General features: G+C 42.7%; 1 protein-coding gene and 3 non-coding genes across 4 annotated transcripts in view; all 4 read right to left on the bottom strand.

The window, feature by feature from the left end:
* Positions 1-291: 291 nt before the first annotated feature.
* NOP58 (NOP58 ribonucleoprotein) overlaps positions 292-19,454 on the bottom strand; it is a 36,061-nt gene continuing 16,898 nt past the window's right edge. The window contains exons 8-15 of the mRNA XM_074967945.1: positions 17,833-17,978; positions 16,646-16,772; positions 15,533-15,696; positions 14,626-14,760; positions 13,544-13,605; positions 8,736-8,863; positions 2,074-2,195; positions 292-355 (exon numbers count right to left, since the gene is read on the bottom strand). Coding sequence (XP_074824046.1) covers positions 302-355; positions 2,074-2,195; positions 8,736-8,863; positions 13,544-13,605; positions 14,626-14,760; positions 15,533-15,696; positions 16,646-16,772; positions 17,833-17,978 — 938 coding nt within the window. The 3' untranslated portion in view covers positions 292-301. The remainder of the gene's footprint in view (positions 356-2,073; positions 2,196-8,735; positions 8,864-13,543; positions 13,606-14,625; positions 14,761-15,532; positions 15,697-16,645; positions 16,773-17,832; positions 17,979-19,454) is intronic.
* On the bottom strand, positions 6,588-6,671 carry LOC141996329 (small nucleolar RNA SNORD11). The gene has a single exon (XR_012641535.1). It is a non-coding gene; the product is annotated as a small nucleolar RNA SNORD11 (small nucleolar RNA).
* On the bottom strand, positions 16,376-16,461 carry LOC141996328 (small nucleolar RNA SNORD11). Its single transcript, XR_012641534.1, has one exon. It is a non-coding gene; the product is annotated as a small nucleolar RNA SNORD11 (small nucleolar RNA).
* Positions 17,633-17,717, bottom strand: LOC141996330 (small nucleolar RNA SNORD11B). Its single transcript, XR_012641536.1, has one exon. It is a non-coding gene; the product is annotated as a small nucleolar RNA SNORD11B (small nucleolar RNA).

The raw sequence follows: 19,454 nt of genomic DNA, 5'->3' as shown, positions 1-19,454 counted from the left end.
TTGGCTCAAGATATATACAAAAAGTGTATTTTTATTCAGTATCACAATAGACCATATATGAACAAAGACCTGTTGTGACCTTCTCAATTAAAGAAACTGCAATAAGGCAGAGGTCCACCTAAGGAGCCAAAAACAAATATTTTGTTCTGAGGAAGGGACAGCAGATACTTATCAAATTCATCTTACACCTGTCCTCTCCCATTATTGGGGAACGTTATGGTGTTTGAGCAAGTATTTAAAGAGAAAGTGTTCTAGGGAATATATTCTGAATTGAAGTAGCCAAATTAATTATTTCTCTCCACTAGTCCTCTTGCTCTACTTTGATTTTCTTCTTTTTCTTCTTTTTCTCTGTACTCTGCAAAACAAAGGAAATATTTCTATGAACAAATGATAACGAACAGGTAGTGCAGAACACCAACAGGAACAGCTAGATAACTCAGGACTTGGGTAGTGCTGCTCATATTCACAAAGGGGTTTACAAATGTTAACAAAACTGCCGTTAGGGGCCCACAAACTCATTCATTTCCTTCCCTAGTTTCTTGAAGAAAAGGATGCTCACAGGACTGCAGGAATCCATAGTTACCTCCAATGCAAAGCAGGGCAAGCTGAAGCCTGCAAACATGGAGTTCGGCCACAGAACAGACTAATTTCTAAGGACTTCACAAAGCAAGACATCCTTTATTATCCATATGGGAAGACGTCATCAGCAATAGAGGTCTGCAATTGAGATTCTTCTGCAGATTTCAGCATTTAGCGGAACCAAAGTTCATTTGTAAAAAATCAAGGTAATGTTCATGCTTCTTTCTAAACAGTGCTAATTCCACCACTAGCACAGAACAGGGTAACTATTAAATCTTACTCCTCAGATAGCATGCGTCAGAGGTTCTCAAACTTTCTGGTCCACAACCAGATTGAAAAATCATCCCCTAACTCGCATAACCTCCCAACATACTGTAGCCACAACATTGTGGGTTTGGGCTCAAAGAGAGAAAGACTGGAAGGTTCTGAGTGGTGGGGTCTTATAGGAGTGCTATAGAGTGGAACAGCTGGGGCTACTGGGTGGGTGGGGATGTGGCCTGAAGGAGTTGCTGTTATCAATGCTTTTTCCTCCCCTCCCTGGCACTCAACATCAAGGATGGGAGAGTTCCATTTTGAGGGGCTGCAGGGCCAGCTCTACAGCCTCCTTGAAGTGCTATGACCCCTCCTCTGGAGCTGAGCACTGTGCAGGCAGGGAAGTGGCCTGAGAATTAGGTGGGAAGTGGGACGGGCAAAGAGTGAGGTGCTCCCTCCCTCCTTAAGCACCCACTGTGTTCTAGTGACCCCAGCTTTTAGTACTCAGCCAGAGGGGCGCAACCCAACTGGCATTCCCTCCATTTCTGGGTTGTACTCCACAGGTTTACAGTATGGTTTGGCTAGCACAGGTCTCAAAAAAATCCTTGTCCAACTTCATGGGAGAAACTGTAGTGAGTCACCACTGCTGGTAGCTCACAATTGTAGGTAGCATGGTTTCAGACCCCTGGCGGCCCAAAACAGAAAACATTTAAAGAATAGGGCATTCATTCAGGGCTTAGTTGTGTGGCGGCCACTCTATATTGCCAATTAGCAGATCTTTTGACTCACTGCAGCAGCCCAGCTGGTGCAGTGAAACATGATGGTGCAGCCCCAGTGTCACACAGAAATCTTTCTGAGCAATTAAGGGATGTTGCTGAGTGAATACCACTGAGTGGACTGAAGGACACCCTGTCCAGTCTTTAGAAGAGTAGTGGCCATTAAGCGGAGCTGGGAGGGTAGAAGTTAGGGATTGCATTTCAAAATATGAGGGTAAGAGAATAGGAAATAGTGTATTTGGAGACAGTCATGAATTTCCCATGACCCTGATTTGTAATCTGACCCTTCTTGTACCCTTCAATATTGAATATTACAAAATTAAAGGGCTGAAGAGACTATAAAACAATAGTCCCCATACACTGAGCTACACAGACGTGGGTATTTTTCTCCCCCTCACTGTTTCAGAAAGAAAATATCCTTGCAGATTTCAGCACAGCTGATCATTTAGAATGATTCCCTTCTTACCTCCACTGCTGTGCTAGTGGATGGCTCTTCAGCCAAAGCTGCCTCTTCCTCAGCTCTCTGTTTTTTCTCCTTTTTCTTTTTCTTCTTTTTGACCGGTTCACCTTCCTCTACATCAGCCTCTTCTATATCACAGAAAAGCAAAAAATCAGGCTGTCAGTTGCCAGAAGTATTTAAGGCAGAAAGAAAGCCGCAGCTGCACTGTATGTGTTACACGAGAGAATGAAGCTGCGCGTGTTACAGTGCATTCAGGAGGCTGACATGCAGTTTTGCCTCTCCGCACCACCTTTCTTTTCTCTCACTCCACGATATCTCCCTTTTTCACATGCCGACTGCCTGCTGGTATCAGGGCTCACAATTCTGCTTAAGACTCAAAATTTCATCGTTCAAACAGATCTGAGCACACAACTACCTACGATTAATTTTCAGTTCTGTCTTCCAACAGACTGTATAGGCAAGTACAGTATCATCTACTACTAATTTATAACACACTGACACCCCCACTCCATTTAGCTTTAGAAACCTCCAGACAGAGAAATCAAGCATAAAGCACTACTGATCTGACATCTTATGCAGCAGGGTCCACACTACCACTAGAGCCCCACCTCATTAAATTCTTTGCTTAACTGAGTCAGTCTTGGATACCACGGTCTTTAGCACGCAATGCCTTGCAATGCGCAAACTCATGATGTCGCAACAATACTTCAGTTTCTACATAACTGGAACGCTGATGCCAGCAGCGTTTGTGGCACATAGTCATGACTCAAAAGAGGAAACAATTCTGACACCACTTCCAAAAATCAGAACATATTTCATATTGAAAGTGAGAAGGTGAATCAAACAACACAAAAAAGTAAAGAAACATCTCAGACAAAATAAACTGAACAGACTTGGACTTCCCGTTAAACTTACAAAAATGGAGCAGCAGAATTAACTCCTCAGACCAGCAGAAGAGTAATATGATACAAAAGAACGTTTTAACATTTGCCTCAAGGGCGGACATAAGACACAATATTGACTCCAGTGTATAAAATGCCTGGTTACATATACAGCAAAATAGAGCAACACATGCAGTTTACCAATAAAAAAATGCTGAAACCCTCATCAGAAGAGGATTCCAGATGAAAGGCCTGGTGTGTACAATAATAAACTGATTCCACAACAGATATGCAGGCCAACATGCAACTAATGTGTGTGCATGTAATATAACCTCCTACACAAATTGATAATATACATGTAAAGAGAAGTAGTAACGTACAAATAATTGTACTCATACATTTATCTTGCTAAACAATGTGGCATACATTATTTTGAGAGCTGTAGCTCACAAAAGCTTATGCTCAAATAAATTGGTTAGTCTCTAAGGTGCCACAAGTCCTCCTTTTCTTTTTGCGAATACAGACTAACACGGCTGCTACTCTGAAATTTGCTGTACTGTAAGTTTTCGCTTGGTTGGGATACTGAGCAAAAAAGACTGAATTTTCAGGCAACATGCTGGGTGGTTACCTTTGAAAAATAACCTGTGTTATTACTGTGTCATCTGCTTTGAAACACCAAGGGAACGGTCATAAATTTCAATACAAAATAATGTATTTTGTATTCATGGGTCTTGTAATTTCTCACAGCGAGCAGTAGGATGCCTTAATAAAGACTTAAATTGCTAGTTTCCAGCAGAGCTCATCACAAGATTTCACATGTTCGAACCTGGACAGAATGAGGATAACAGCTCCAGGGAGGCTGTTCTTTCCCTCCAGACCTGGCAATGGCAAGTCACTCACCCCAGTAGGGTTTCTTTGCAATACAGTAGTTGACAAGAGAGCTAAAAGCCTTTGTCAGCAGGCTTTGAAACAGACTGAAGAGCACCCAGAACAGCTTAACTTGACTGATGTACCTACCAGCACCTATACAGAGCAGGGATCAGTACCCTGGGTTCCACCATGAGTGTTTTACCACACGAAAATCTTTAATGCATTTTTACATACCAAGCACTTTGTATACACATCATACTCCACCCACTTCTTCCAGTGTACAGACGACAGGTCAAACAGCATATGATTAAAATGTGCCCTGATAGGTAGCCCCCATCACTTGAGCCTGCCCTGCAGGGTTAATACCATTAATTTATTTTAAAGAAGATACTTCCCCTTCTTGCAGTACAGGTGTTTTAGTGACAAGCCATAGTTGCCCACTATGACCTTTAATGTAAGCTGAATGTTTTACGGGTGGTACTGGTTAGCACTATTAGTGGTCATGTTAGAAGGCTAACACCTCCAGTCATTCTGTCTAACATATACTCCCATCGATTCATACCGGGCTTCCCGCCCCCACTGAAATAGTGGTGTTCAAGGGAGAGTGTCAACTTATTTTCTAGACAGTTTAAAAAAACTTCAGTGACTTCAGATACTCTCCCTGCCAATTTTTGAAGTGGTTCCAAACCTTTGTGTTTAAAAAGCACGTGTGTGCCCCTGGTTTCAATTTGACGGATCCACGCAAATAGGGAAACACTGAAAAGCAACATCCAAAGTGCTACCAAATGCTCAGAGGAGACAGAAAATAAATTCTCTTATTTTTGTTACAGTAACATTAGGTAAAAGATTTCAGACAAACATGATTTTTAAGGTGGTGTCCCTTTCACGTTGTAATGCTAAGTTAAGAAAACACCTCATTAGAGCACTGCCGTTTTAAAAAAGTTAAAGCCAAGGAACCTAAACACATTTGGGGTTTAGGTGTATACACGTAGAAATGCAGAATTAAGGCTTTAGAAACAGTCTTAGCCTGCCATCCAGTGCACTCCTTACGCCACTTAGAACTACCTGCCAAACTTCTTAAGCTACCATTGCCACAACACACAATGGACATGCCAGCTCTTCTGTTATCTACCTGAAAACAGTGAGGTCACGATCTGTCCTGTTTCAGAGAATACCACACAGGTTGGTGGATGGCCAGGCCACAGGATGGGGAAGGTGTAAGGTGGATAGCTGATTAAATGCGGGTGGAAAGTAGTAAGAGGTACATTGGGATTGAGAGTAGACTGGTGCTGTGCTAAGTAAAGTTCTATTTTGCAGCGGCACGCAAAGGATAAACAGTAGTTTGGATTTGAGCAGAATGGTGGCTGGGAAAGGGGTTTGTGAACTATACAGATACAATTGTAATGTGTGAACCTTGTGAGGTTGTGATTTTAAAGGGTATAAGAGGACAATGAGAAAGGATATGTCTGCACATGGATGGTAAGAGATAAATAAGCTCTTCAGATCTGCCTAACTCAGTGTGTACAGCCCCTAGTACAATAGCGCCTCAGTCATGACTGGGATATCTGTGCACTAATAAGCATAGTACAACTGGCTTAAAAAGAATTAGAGTTGAAAAAAGGTCTGGATGGGCAGGGTGCACAAATGAAAAGGGAAAATTTTGTAAACATTAGCGCAAAGCATATATGTTGCTAATACTGGCCATGAAGTAAGATGTACGGCTGTGTGTTTTGGTGGAGGATGAAAGACACCATGAAGGTGGTTTACGGTACCTCAGCTTGGCATTCCTATAACTCAAATTCTCACTTCTAACTTCACTTAGGAGTTTGTAGCTCTTCAGTGTTTTTTGGGTATTTTGGTTTTTTTGGAGTAGATTTTAATGATTTATTTTTCCTGAGCTATTTACACCCTTAATTCTAATTGAAGAAAGTTTGTTTGCAGATCATAGCAGCTAGTTAGATTTTTAAGATGTGTGTCTCGCCAATGCACCTCTTTATTGGAAAGACAGGACCATGGCTCAGCTCTGGACTCCCCAACAAAACCAGGACATCTGACAAAGTTTAACATATATGCAACATAACTTTGCCAATCCACTGAACCACGCTGAAGTTTGCCCACTGCACAGGATATTGGTGGCTCTGATTTTCCAAGCTCTCGCCAAAACTAAGCTTTATACATCCCCAAAGTGTTAAGAGGCACCAGTAATCACTGAGGCCAAATGAATCAGAGATATGATTAGTAGGCAAAGGTATTTGTGGTACAGCCCATTAGAAGACATGTTCATGAGTAAAAAAAATGTTAAACTAATCTTTAAGAACCATACCTGATGAATATGGAATTGCCTGTAGATTTTCTCCTTTTAGAACAGGGGTTCTCAAAAAGGGGATTGGGACCCCTCGGGGGTCACGAGGTTATTACATGGGGGGTCGTGAGCTGTCAGCCTCCACCCCAAACCCCACTTTGCCTTCAGCATTTATAATGGTGTTAAATATATAAATAAATGTTTTTAATTTATATGGGGGGGAGGGATTTCACACTCAGAGGCTTGCTAGGTGAATGGGGTCACCAGTATAAAAGTTTTGAGAACCACTGTTATGGGAGAATACTTGAGAGAAATGTCAGCAAGGCACCATGTTTTCTGGGGCAGTTTTGGGGTAGGGACATAAGTATGAGTGGTTCACATCTAGGTTTATAATGGAAAGGTAGTCTATGGAAACAATTCTGTGCCTATAATAAAGGGTTACTTTAGTGCTGACAACACATTCAGAAGGGTCTCAGAAGAGGTAGTGACTAAAAATGTCCACATACTACAAAAGGAATTAGGCAAAGAACATTAAAATCATCACAGACCACTCCCATGTGTCCTTGTCTCTTTATCGTATTAAATATCACGGCAAAAGTCATGATGTGGCCCTTTTCCCCCAACAGTACAGAAAAAGATACATCTGTATCACGGGAGAGGGTAGGCCCAAAACTCAGCTAAGTTACAGAGCCTGTGAGCCATTCCACCAGTGCAAGATGCCATAAAGCCAGCATAGCCAGCCCCCAGGAAGATCACCTTGGCATTAGGGAACCTGAGGATGATGCAGAGCCAGCACAACTGCTCTGAAATCACCCTCACTGTCCAAATGTTGGTACATGGAGAATGGTGGCTGTAGAGAGGGGGTTGTGGATTAGACATTCCTGTAGAAGCCCTGGCTGCTCTTACAGCCTTTGCCAGCCATTGTTTACTCCTGGAGGAATTCTGCGCCATTGCTCAATGCAGAATTTTGCAGAAATTAATGTTGCGCACAGAATTTCCCTTTTTCCCTACAGAAATGGGCTGCAGAGATGTTGGCTGCCACTAGGGACCACTGGACCAGCAGAGCCCAGCTCGGAAATAGAAGACAAGGCCAGTGTGAGGGGGAGCGAACTGGAGGGTTCCCAGCAGCTGCAGTTCCCAGCATGCCCTGAAGGAAGGAGGCGGCAGCATGCAAGCAACTCCGTGCAAGCCTGGGACTCAACATCAGGCAGTTTCTCCCTCGGGATCCCTGGGCTCTGGAGGGTAGAGGGCTGGGGGGCCCCACAGCTGGCCTCTGTGGGGTAGGGGGTGAGAGTGTCTGGGCTGGGGAGAGGGGAGCATGGCTGGGCTCTGGTGGGGAGATAATATGAATGTCTGGGCCGGGAGGGCCCTCCAGCTGGCCTCTAGGGGGTAGAGGGTGTGAATGTCTGGGCTGGGGTGAGGAGTGGCTGTGGCTGGGAGAAGGTGTATGAGTTTCTGGACGGGGGGGTGGGGGCCCTGCAGCTGGTCTCTGGGTGCTAGGCAGGGTGAGGAAGGAATGTCTGGCCCCCCTGGCTGAGCTCTAGGGGGGAGGGGGCAGAGAAGTAGGAATTGGGTTGTCATAGGGGTTTCTTTAACTCTCTACTCCAGGGGGAATTTTTGTAGGTCTCTGTGTTGTTAGACATACTCGCTGACAGGAATTTTGAAATAAATTACCAAAACAATTGAAACTGGTGTGGTTATATAGTGTTATTTTGACACACAAAATTTCCAGAATTTTAAAATATTGTGTGCAGAATTTGTAATTTTTTGGCGCAGAATTCCCCCAGGAGTAAATTCTTGTGATTTAGATCATTGCAGCTGACATAACCTGGAGCAGCTCACAGCCAACTCTGGCTCAGGGAAACTAAAAAGCAGCATCTCTGCGCTCCTCCACCAGAGCAAGTATCAGGGGAGCTATATTGATTTTTGGAAGTGAGGAAGAAGTAGCTTTTTAGCATAGCTGCCTAGGCAGTTTGCAAAGCCATTCTCAATACAAAACCTCATGATTCCGAAATTACAATCCAAGATCTTTCACAAGGTAACTCAGAGCTGGTAGCTAGCCTATCAAAGTCTATCACTCTAGAATGGAGTGGTTATTTTTAACACACATACAAATAAACTCCTATTATCCAAACCCTAATTATCTGAAATTCAGATTGTGAAATTCTAAAATGTCATTTATCTTGAAATTCTGATTTTCCCCAATTTTGGATATGACCCAAACTATTTGGATAATAGGGGTTTATCCATACTCATAGTAAATGGGATAAACAAGTTAGCACAATGCCAAATTTAAATGTGAGCCATTTCCTTTCATGATACCAGACAATGTCGATGAATGATTAATCTACTCAGCAAATATTTCTGTAATAGACATTTGAGGCTGGGTTTTTTTTGTTTGTTTTTAAACCTCGTCTATGTTATGCTTACAGCACCACTGGCCTTTTAGAAATGTATATAAAACAAATACCAGTCCAGTTTCAGCCCACAAGAAGATTAAAAAATAAACATGTCAAACTCATGGAAAACAGTTGTGTATTCTGACAGGCCACTCTAATTCCCTTTATACAATGCTCGCAGGAAACGATGAGTTAGACACAAATACAGTAACCAACCTTTAATTTCGGTTTTGACCTTCCTTGCTTTCACCTCCGTCTCCTCTTCTTCCACCTCTTCAATTTTACGTTTTTTTGGAACAGCTGGGAGTGTAGAGTCACCAGAGGGGTCATATATCTTCACTTCACTGGAATGAAGAAAACTGAGTAAGTTAAGTTGCAAACTTGCAAGGGAAGAAACAGCACTGTAAATAAGATACAATGGTGAAATGCTCACTTTCAATTCTCTACCAACATCTCCTCACTGGATGATTTTCAATGGAGACAGCACAACGAATGGAAAGTGAAGGATCACTGGTGGACTGGTTTCCATTTACTGAGAACAAACAAACATGGGAGCTGTGCAATTTGAGAAACAAGTAGTATCTTGTACTGGACCGACTTCTGTTGGTGAAAGAGACAAGCATTTGAGCTATACAGTGCTCTTCCTCTGTGTTGCTCAAAAGCAGGTGTCTTTCACCAACAGAAGTTGGTCCAGTAAAAGATATCCTGGCACCAACAAGGCTACAACTCCACTGAAAACAGAGTACAACTGTCTCATCTGCACAGAAAAGCCAGTTCAGGTGTTGAATTTTACTTTTTATTGTAATAGTCATTGTAATCAAGATTTCAATTCTATTCTAGTCTGAGACCACATGTCATCCATTATGTTGCTCTCTCCACAGCTGAACCTGAAGAATTGTTTCCTTCAAGAGGGTGTGGCCACCTGCACAAGCATAACATAAGAACGGCTATATTGGGTCAGATCAATAGTCAAACTAGCCCAGTATCCTGTCTTCCGACAATGGCCAATGCCAGATGCTGCAGAGTGAGTGAACAGAACAGGGCAATTATCAAGTGATCCATCCCCTGTTGTCCACTCCCAGCTTCTAGCAATCAGATGCTTAGGGACATCCAGAGCATGGGGTTGCATCCTTGACCATCTTGGCTAACAGCCAATTCTTTTTTGAACCCAGTTATAGTTTGGCCTTCACAAAATCCTCTGGGAACGAGTTTCACAGGTTGATTGTGCGCGGTGTGAATTAGTACTTCCTTTTGTTTGTTTTAAACCTGCTGTGTATTAATTGCATTGGGTGACCCATGGGTCTTGTTGTATGTGAAGGGGGTAAATAATGTTTCTTATTCATTTTCTTCACACCATTCAGGATTTTACAGACCTCTCTCATATCCCGTCCCCCCCCTTTAGAAAAGTGGTCTCTTTTCTAAGATGAACAGTCCCAGTCTTTTTAATATCTCCTCATATGGAGGCTGTTCCATACCAGTAATAATTTTTGTTGCTCTTCTCTGTGCCTTTTCCAATTCTAATATATCTTTTTTGAGATGGGACGATATGGCGGGGTGTACTTGCCCTACACTGGAGTGGAAGGGGCAGCACTCTAGCAGAAGCCACGCCCCCTCAACCCTGCTGGGCATGCTCCAACTGCTGCTGCAGTATAAAAAGGGAGCAGCCTTGCTCAGGCTGGGCTGGCCACCAAGGAGGAAGGATGCACCACGCCAGCTCCAGCTGAGGAGCAGCCAGGATCCCGGACCACGGGAGCAGGAAATGCCAAGGCCCAGGCAGGTACCCAAGGACGTCCCAGGGAGATTGCAGCCACCACCCAAGGAGCCCAGAGACTCCGAGGACACTGTGACTTCAACTGCAGGCGTCACAGTAGGAAGTAGTCCAGGGGTGGACCAGCCAGTGTCTCTGCAGCAGTTGGCATGTTGCAGGCAGATTCCCTGCTTGCTTAGTGGCAAACCCATTTGCCACTACCAGGGCGCTGGGCTGGGACTAGGTATAGCAGGGAGGGCCCAGGTGCCCCTACCCCAGCTGCCCTATTTGGGGGGCAGCCCACCAAACCCCCACCTACTGACTCTGACCATTAGGCCAGGCTTCCCTACAGCCCAGGGGAATCTGACTGGCTCTAGCTATTAGGCCGTGCTGCCCCGCAGACAAGGGGAGTCCCACTGATGCTGGCCATCGGGCCATGCAGCCCAGAGGCTGAAGGCAGCCAACTGACCTAACTACGGGGCTACCATGCCCTTGCCCCACCCCCAGGATGACTGGGTGTACTTGCCCTGCAACAGACTACTACAACTGCATGTAGTATTCAAGGTGTGGGGTACCGTGGATTTCTATAGTGGCATTATATTTACTGTCTTATTATCCATTCCTTTCCTAATGATTCCTAACATTATTACCCTTTTTGACTGCTGCTGCACCTTGAGCAAATGTTTTCAGAGAACTATTCACAATCACTCCAAGATCTCTTTCTTGAAGGTTAACAGCTAGTTTAGACCCCATTATTTTGTTTGTATAGCCAGGATTATGTTTTCAAATGTGAATTAAGTCTGTAGACCCAGGCACCAAGACACGCTGCTGCAAGTTTTAAAATGCAGTATAGATAGTCCCTGCAATTCAGAAAGTCTCCTAACAGTGTCCATACGCCAGATGATTTTTTAAAGGCACAAGAGGCAGTTAGATATCCGGTTCTGATTTTCGTCTTGGGAATTCTGCTCTCAAGTGTCTTAGCGTATGTTTGCATTGCATTTTAAAAGCAGAGTCTCAGCGCCTGGGTCTACAGACTTGGGCTCATGCTATAGTGCTAAAAACAGCCATGCAGACGTTCGGGCTTGGGCTGGAGCTCAGCCACTGAAACGCAAGGAGGGGGTGTGTTTCACAGCCCAAGCTGCAATGCGTAAACTGCTGTTTTTAACATCATAGCACATGCCCAAGTCTGTAGACCCAGGTTCTGAGACTCACTACAACAGGCTTTAAAAACGCAGTGTAGACATACCCTGAGACTTCTCCTTTATTCAGTTCCAGCTTCTTCTGGAACCTTCCCAGCTCTAGCCACCCTCAGCAGCATGTCCCCATCTCAGTACTCTGCTCACTCCTCTATTCAGACTTCCTTCAATATCGCAACATCTGTTCCAGGCCCTGGGGCAGTTAAAGGCTTGTCCTATCCAATGACAGTTACTTGCTACGGCACGGTCTCTGGCATCAGTTAAGAATAGTATTTCTACTGAAGCAGAAAGGAGTTTTAAATATAGATCCTACTAACAATCAGAACATTTTACGGGTATGCATATACTGCTTCAGTAGTGGTGACAGGAGGAGAGCACCACCATAGTAATAGTCCTTTTGGTCATCGCTAAAATACTATTGATGATCAAAGGGCTACAATTAGCTATTATAGATAAGCAAAGTTCAACATCTTGCAAAGCTTTTCGGGGGGAGAAAGGGGTGTTTGGACCAACTCTACAGAATACCATACAATTGATTTTATGTGCGGTCTGATACATTCATGACTCAGAAAAGAAACTGCACCCCATGCTGCAGTAACTGTAAGCTTTCATGTGGCAGTAAGCGTCTCTCACTCTACACAGACTGTGAGAAGGGTATTTCTGATCCGACTGGTGAAGGCCATCTTGGTCAAAAATTAGATAAGCAACACTGTCAGTAACTCAGGGGTGGTCCATGTCAGACTGTAACAGAAGCTCCCCAAGACATTTTCAGTCATAAAGAGAACTGACATTTAACACCTGAAATAGCCAACACCAAGAATTATTTTTATTGTTAAACCAGTATTACTGTAGGGTAGAATCTGACTTACAATCTGTCTCCCACATTACCAGCATCAGAAAAGCTGCTACTTTTCTACCAGAAGTGGCCATCTTGTTGAAAACTCAGAAATAGTAATTTCTACAGTTTATTTGTGGTAAAAATGTACATCTCACCTTTTCTATTCCTGACTGCTAAACTGAGCCACACAGATTGGAAATTATCTTTAATCCACTCTCCTTTTAAACCTAGAGTTCCATTTGTTAGTGCTGAAATGTTGTGCACACATGTCCAGCCAGGAAGTCAGGACTCCCCAAGTCAACAGGCTGAGGATATACAAGTATCAGACCACCCTCCTACTCTCCACCCTAAAAGCCACTGATGCTCCACCTGCTGCCATTTCAAATCTTTTCTATATGTAAAACCCTGCCATAAATCACATCATGGAACCAATCCACACCATGGAACATCACTAAAAGTTTTTGAAGATTTCTCCTGGGAGTTTTGTGACTGGCAGCCAGGATTGAAGCAGCTATTATGGGTTTGAGTGTGCAATGCTGATTAATAATAACTGACAGAGCTACCCTCTCAACAGTGCTTTTGCTGCACACATACCCATAGTCCACCTGCAACAGATGATTCACTGGGGTAAATAAACTAAGCTGAACTGTCCTCAGGTCACACCTGTGCAATTAGTCATGACCTGTCAGTTGTTTATGCCAGTTTCCCAACACTTGGATGTTTCACTTCTTGAGCTGCACTTTCCAGCACCACTGCAGGTACCAGAAATTATCAGGATACACAAAACATTTACTGTTAAGGACCCAGTAACATTGATCCTGTATGGGATCCAAACAGGAAAGATGAAAATTTGCTCAGCACAATGTGAGCATTTTTAGAATGAACCTGTCAAAGGAAGTTTCTAGTGTGGCTTTCAAACGTGTTATGGGGGGAAAAAGTTTACCTAAACCCTGTATTTCTAAAATTTTAAATAATTCTGACTAGCATGAAATAAAAGAGCTAGTCATTGATCCTCAGAGCTATCAAAGTTTCACAACTGATGCTAATACCACCCAATGTTCTCCCAGAGGATGTCTCAGCAACCCATTCTCTAAAGTAGGTGGTACATAGCAGTGGGCATATTGCCAGTATTTAAGTGCATGAAAAATGTTCCTAGAACTCAAGTCAACAGAGATCAAAACCCAAGTCCCAGGGTGATAAAAATAAAGTTATACACTGCCAAGCTGAACAGAAAACTACTCACCTCCTGTGCTGATATTTGTCTGCCCTGGCCAAGGCCTTTCCTGTGCCACTTATTCTTCTTATCTAGGACAAAAATTTAGAAGTGAAAAACAAATTACTCATAACAAAAACAATTTAGAACAAACTGCACAGCCCTTGAAAGAAATTAAAACTGCAAAGACAGGCATGCAATGCCTGGCAAAAAAGCCACATGTTCTCAGCTGCCAGTGAAGTATAACTGAACAATATTTACTTATTGGGGGCAAACTCATGAGAGGGGTCTTAATTTGGATTTAGAAACGTAGGTGTCAAGTGCACCGCATTTCTAACCCGTTTAAGGTTCACGAAGTGCAGATCCCTCTTTGTAATTTACAGGAAATGTCACAAGCTTCAGTATTGTAGTAGAATGTTTAAGCTTTACAGGCTGCAGCCACTGCAGCTAAACAGAACCACATACTTGAAGCAGGGTGGATACTCCACCCAGAAGAGGGCAATGATACTGACACAAGTGCAACATATTACGTAGACAGATGCAATGCTGGTGTGGGGAGGCAGGGTGCTTCGTACTTGGTGATGAGAAAAGAACGGAGCACTTTGCATCCTCTTTGGCGCACAATGGCTCTCTGTTTACTGGCTCCAGAGGGAGCTCTTGTGGACTACATGTATCGTGGGCAATATTAGAAGGGAAGAATCCTTAAAGCTCCAGGGAGCTTACTTCCCAGACACAGAAATGCCACAAAATATCAAGCAGCCACAGCAGCAATGCCAGTGGAACATGTCTGCATCTCTCTCACGCTCCTGATCCCAACTGAGGTTTCACATTGACATCTAAATGTAGATATGGAATGAGGGAAAGCTAATGCAAGTGGTGGCCTAGGAATGCAGGGATGGGCTCACCCTCAAGTCCCCCGCTTTCTGTCCCAGGCTAGGCCAGGGAAAAGTATGGCAAGGGAAAGTACCATAATCTTATGCAGGAAAGAGGAGTTGGGAGAAGAGTATTCTCAGAACCATACCCCTCACCCTGCACATAAAACAAACAAAATGAAAGTCTCCTCTCTCCTGAATAACTTTAATTATCTTTTCAACGCTGCATCCCAGGCTCACCCCTTTCTCTTCCAAGTGTCTCAGTCTAGTCTCTACTTTTAATCTGTTCTCAGCTCCCATTTCAGCACTGGAGTCCTCTCCAAGGGCATCATAACGAATAGTCAATGCAGTTTTGGCTGCTAGCATTCGAGAGATCTGGAAAAAAAGGTGAGTGTTAAATGCTAAGATGGGACACACGGTAGTAATTCACTATGTACTCAGATCTGCAAATCATGTCAAGAAATAGGAGAATAAAATGACCCTTAGTAGTAGCATTTAGCCCCAAAAATAAGTAGTACATCCCATTCAGCCACTTCAGCGTTAAGATTTTTTTGATATGGTAACTTTACTTCACCATCCACCCTTCTCACATCAGGCCAACTTGACATATACACTGGAAGCAATCTGCCTTTAAAAAACGATCGAAGAACTTTTTCCTCAATGTGAACACACATTCAAAGTCATGTTCCAAAAAACACCTTTAAAATTCCCCATGTCCTTTAAATATAAGCTGTTAGTTCCAACATGGAGTAGAAGCCTATGATTTCAAGGATTTCCTCCTCTGAAGCTGAGGAAGCCTAATGTTCTGTTCATGTATTTTACCAAACAGCAAAGAAATTTAACGCACCTTAAAGTTTGATACCCAGTGCTAATCACATAATCCAGCAGGATTTTGTCACTCAAGTTATCACTCAGATTTTTGCATTGATAACTCTGTTCCCTTTTTCTAATAGGAAAGAGAGTGACAGCTGACGGCAAGATCTGTGGTGCAGTGGTATTCTGCACACCATCACAAGAGAGAGAGAGAAGTATAGCATGCAGTGGAAAAATCCCTATCAGGACTGTAAAGTTATCCATCTAATCTCCACAGACATTCACCTGAATAGGAAAAAGCTAACTAGCGAAATAAATCATTTCAGCAACTCACCTTTCCTTTGTTTTTTGCAGTAGTTTGTCCCACAAGGGAAGCATGATAAATCAGGCCAAACTTGGGTGTGTCCCGTTTAGTCTTCAGGGCTCTAAAAAGTGCTTTTTCAGCACCCAAAATTTGAACAGTGGAAGCTGGGTGTTTAGCCAGATTCAAAAGGGAACCTAGGGTAGAAAAAGTCACAGATTATCAATTTAATCAGAATATGAACAGCTTAAGGGTATGCCTATGCTCAAATAAAATACCAGTGGCTGGCCTGGGTCAGCTAACCTGGGCTGCTGGGCTATAAAATTGCAATACAGATGTTCAGGTTTGGGCTGGAACCTGGGCTCTGAAACCCCATGGGTCCCAGCACCCAGGCTCCGGCCAAGCCCAAACATCTACACTGCAATTTTTTAGTCCCGAAGCCTGACCCAGGCCAGCTGTGGGTATTTTACTGCAGTGTAGACATAACTTTACAAGTCTGGGACCGATACTAGGAAATGAGTGAAGGTAGGAGACAAGTTTCAAACTTTGGTGGTGGAGGATTTACAAAATGATTTACATTAGTTTTGAGGAGGAGGGGAAGTGGTGTTGATCCTCTACTACTGAAGTAACAATGCTTGAGACCAATTCTGTATCTCCAGGTTTCATTTGGAAAGGAGATGGGAAGACTGACTTGACACAAAACATCCCACTAGATTAATGAGTAGTGCTGACTGCACTCTGCAGTAAGAATGCTGACAGCACAATATGTAGCTGGCACTACACTTTGAGAAGGTGAGATAAACCTAACACTTTTCAAGTCAGTCTCCTAACAGATTAACTCAGCTGTGACCAAACTGTTGGCAACAGGCTCAGAAAACGTCTCAGAAGAGGTAGTGACTTAAGTTGCCCTCATATTCTGAAAAGAAGTCAGGCAAACTGAAAAATGAATCATCATCGACTACTTCTGTGCTTGTGCCAATATTCTGACACCACACTAGGTTCTTCTGGCTTTCATCAAAATGTTTTACATCAAGAGCTTAGCACAATGCTTTCAACTGACCAGGTCCTTAGGGAAAGCTGTTGATGGACTTATCTGGTGAAGTCAGTTCACATCTAACTTGCTGTATACTGATCAAAGTGACCTACCTGCATGAGCAATAAGCCTTGCTCCGACTAATTCCCCGACCATAACAGTGAGGTTAGGTGCAATGGCCATCATTCTGTTCTTGAGATAGTCATACAGCTGCGTTCGATACTCTGAGATCTCAATCACCTGGCACAGACACATCGGAAGATCAGGTTAAAGGAATCTAACAGCTAACAACCAGCTGTAAAAGTGTTAATGTGTGTGTCAAAAAGGGAAAGCACAAGGATTGCAGTCAAGAGGCTGTTAGTGAATTTGTAATTGTATTACTGAATTATTTGTATAATTCAAATTTATAATGTGAGTGAGTTATAGCACATTGAAATGTAACGGGGTGTGAAATCCTAACAGAGCCAAAAGTGAGGTTTACCTAAAAGCTTTATATGGGCAGCTTCACAGCAGATCCATATGAATACAATGCATAGGATCTGTATCTCTCTTCACTATGCTGTTACTATCAGTAAAACCCCAATATGCCAAGTACAGTGAAGGACAATTACTGAGGCCATTTTCTGTAAAACAAAATCTGGAACATTCCATTTTAACACAAATATTTCTAACCATTCTCTTAAGATGGGATATTCTTTACCTCAAAAAATGTTAGACACAAAAAATCAATGGGCAGTCAGCATGATACAGCAGACTTAGTTTGGGATTAAGAGCCAGGAACTCTCTACTCCTCATCCTACCACTGTCACTGACTGTGTTGGCTTGGGTAAGTAACAAATAGCCTGACTCTGCACCACTGAAATGGGAGTTTTATCTTTTACAAGAATGTTGGCCTCAGTTTTCCCATCTACAAAATGGGGCTAGCACCACACTTTTATAAAGTATTTTGAAACAGAGATGAAAGGGGCTATATAAAAACTTAGAATTTACATAGCATTCTTCTTTCTAAGGATCTCCAAGCACTTTTCATTTAATATATGTTAGCCTTCCTCCCACAATCTTATCCAATAACTTCGTCTCCTCTCCATGTCAGCAACCCAAGATGGCATCAGATGAGGTAGTGACTGTGCGCCCTCATGTTTGTACATCAGGCGAGCAACAATACAGGAATCATCACTGCCATTAAGAAAGTGTGCTGGAGCAACCACAGGAAAGCTGCTCCTTAGGAAAACAGCTGTCTGCAGAAAAAGCAGCCCACATTGCTACACATCTTAAATTAAAGCTCTAAATGTATATATACCTGGTCACAGAGATGCAGTATATTGTTTATATCTTCTTCTGATACTTCTGTCCCCATGGAGATCTCTGCAGCAGCCTTCACATCCTCCTCAATCTCCTCTGGCAGGACTTCAGAGAGGTCAGAGGTAGAAAAGTTTTTTCTGTCTCCTGTGGGACAAGATTGAAGGTGGGGAAAAAAGGAGAAAGATGATTTAAGTAAATCAAAAACAGAGGGAGTATAAAGAGGTAAGAGCCAAGTGCATCAACATGGAAACACCTACCCATTAGGGAGGAATAATCAATTGCACAAATACAAAAGAAGAAATGACTGCCTAGGAAGGAGTACTGCAGAAAAGGATGTAGGGGGTTCTAGTGGATCACAAACAAAACATGAGACAACAAATACTGTTGCAAAAAATCAAGCACCATTCTCGGATATATTAGAAGGAGTAAAAAGAAAAGGAGTACTTGTGGCACCTTAGAGACAAACGAATTTATTTGAGCATAAGCTTTTGTGAGCTACAGCTCACGAGTGCTGCACGAAAGTCACGAGAAGTAATTCTTCCACTCTACTCAATACTGAAGGCCTCAACTGGAGTAGTGTTTGTCCAGTTCTTTACTGAATTGTGGTGCACAGATGTGGACAAACTGGAGAAAGCCCAGAAGAGAGCAATAAAAATTAAAAACATGACCTACGAGAAAAAATTAAGTTTGTTTAGTCTGCAGAGAAGATTGAGAGGGGACATAACAGTCTGTAAAAGGTTGTTAATAAAGAGGATGGTAATAAATTGTTCTCCTTAATCGCTGAGGACAGGACAAGAAGTAATGGGCTAAAATTGCCGCAAGAGAGATTTAAGTTACACAGTAGAAAAACTTCCTCATTGTAAGGGTAGTTAAGCACTGGAACAAATTACCTAAGAAGGCTGTGGAATCTCATCCTTGGAGGTTTTTATACACCTCTAAACCATTCCAACATCTGTCATGAATGGCTTAGATATACGCAGTCCTGCCTCAGAGTAGGGGACAGGACTAGATGACTTATCAAGGTCCCTTCCATTCCTACATTTCTATGAGTTTCTTTTTCTAAATTCCAAATGCGTAAATCAGCATATAGGTCTGTTAAGCCAGTTCAATTTGAAAATGGTTTTAACTGCCCATTCTGAGTACAATTTAACAAATGAAATCCCTGATTTTGTAGCTTCATATACCTTAAAAGGTGGCAGATTTCTCAAGGGTGAATTATTTTTTGGCAAAAAATAAGATAATTGGAGAATGCAATCACATGAACGAATTTATGCCAGAACTCAAGATTTCCTAACATATTTAAACATTTTAAAGCACTGCTAAGGTTAGAAGTTTTGGACCCACCTAATACAAAGGGAGAATTCCAGGAAAAGAGAGAAATCAGCCATTTAGCACTATCAAGACCTAATTTATTCCTCCCCAATTTATGCTACAGGAAACTCCCTTAAAGCCCCAAGTTCCTCTCTGAACTGCAAAGCTACCACATCACTGTACAAATCAATAGAAAAAACCACACCTAGATGTTGAAATGCAGATGTCCACAAGATTAAACCCACTGTGGTCTCAAGGAATACCAAAAAACACTAAGTGTTTCTCTCTGTATATCAGTTTTAAGCAATA

The sequence above is a fragment of the Natator depressus genome, chromosome 11 (assembly GCF_965152275.1).
Source record: "Natator depressus isolate rNatDep1 chromosome 11, rNatDep2.hap1, whole genome shotgun sequence".
Classification (NCBI taxonomy): Eukaryota; Metazoa; Chordata; order Testudines; family Cheloniidae; genus Natator; species Natator depressus.
The sequence above is the reverse complement of the archived record's forward strand: the minus strand, read 5'-3'. Positions and strand labels throughout refer to the sequence as shown.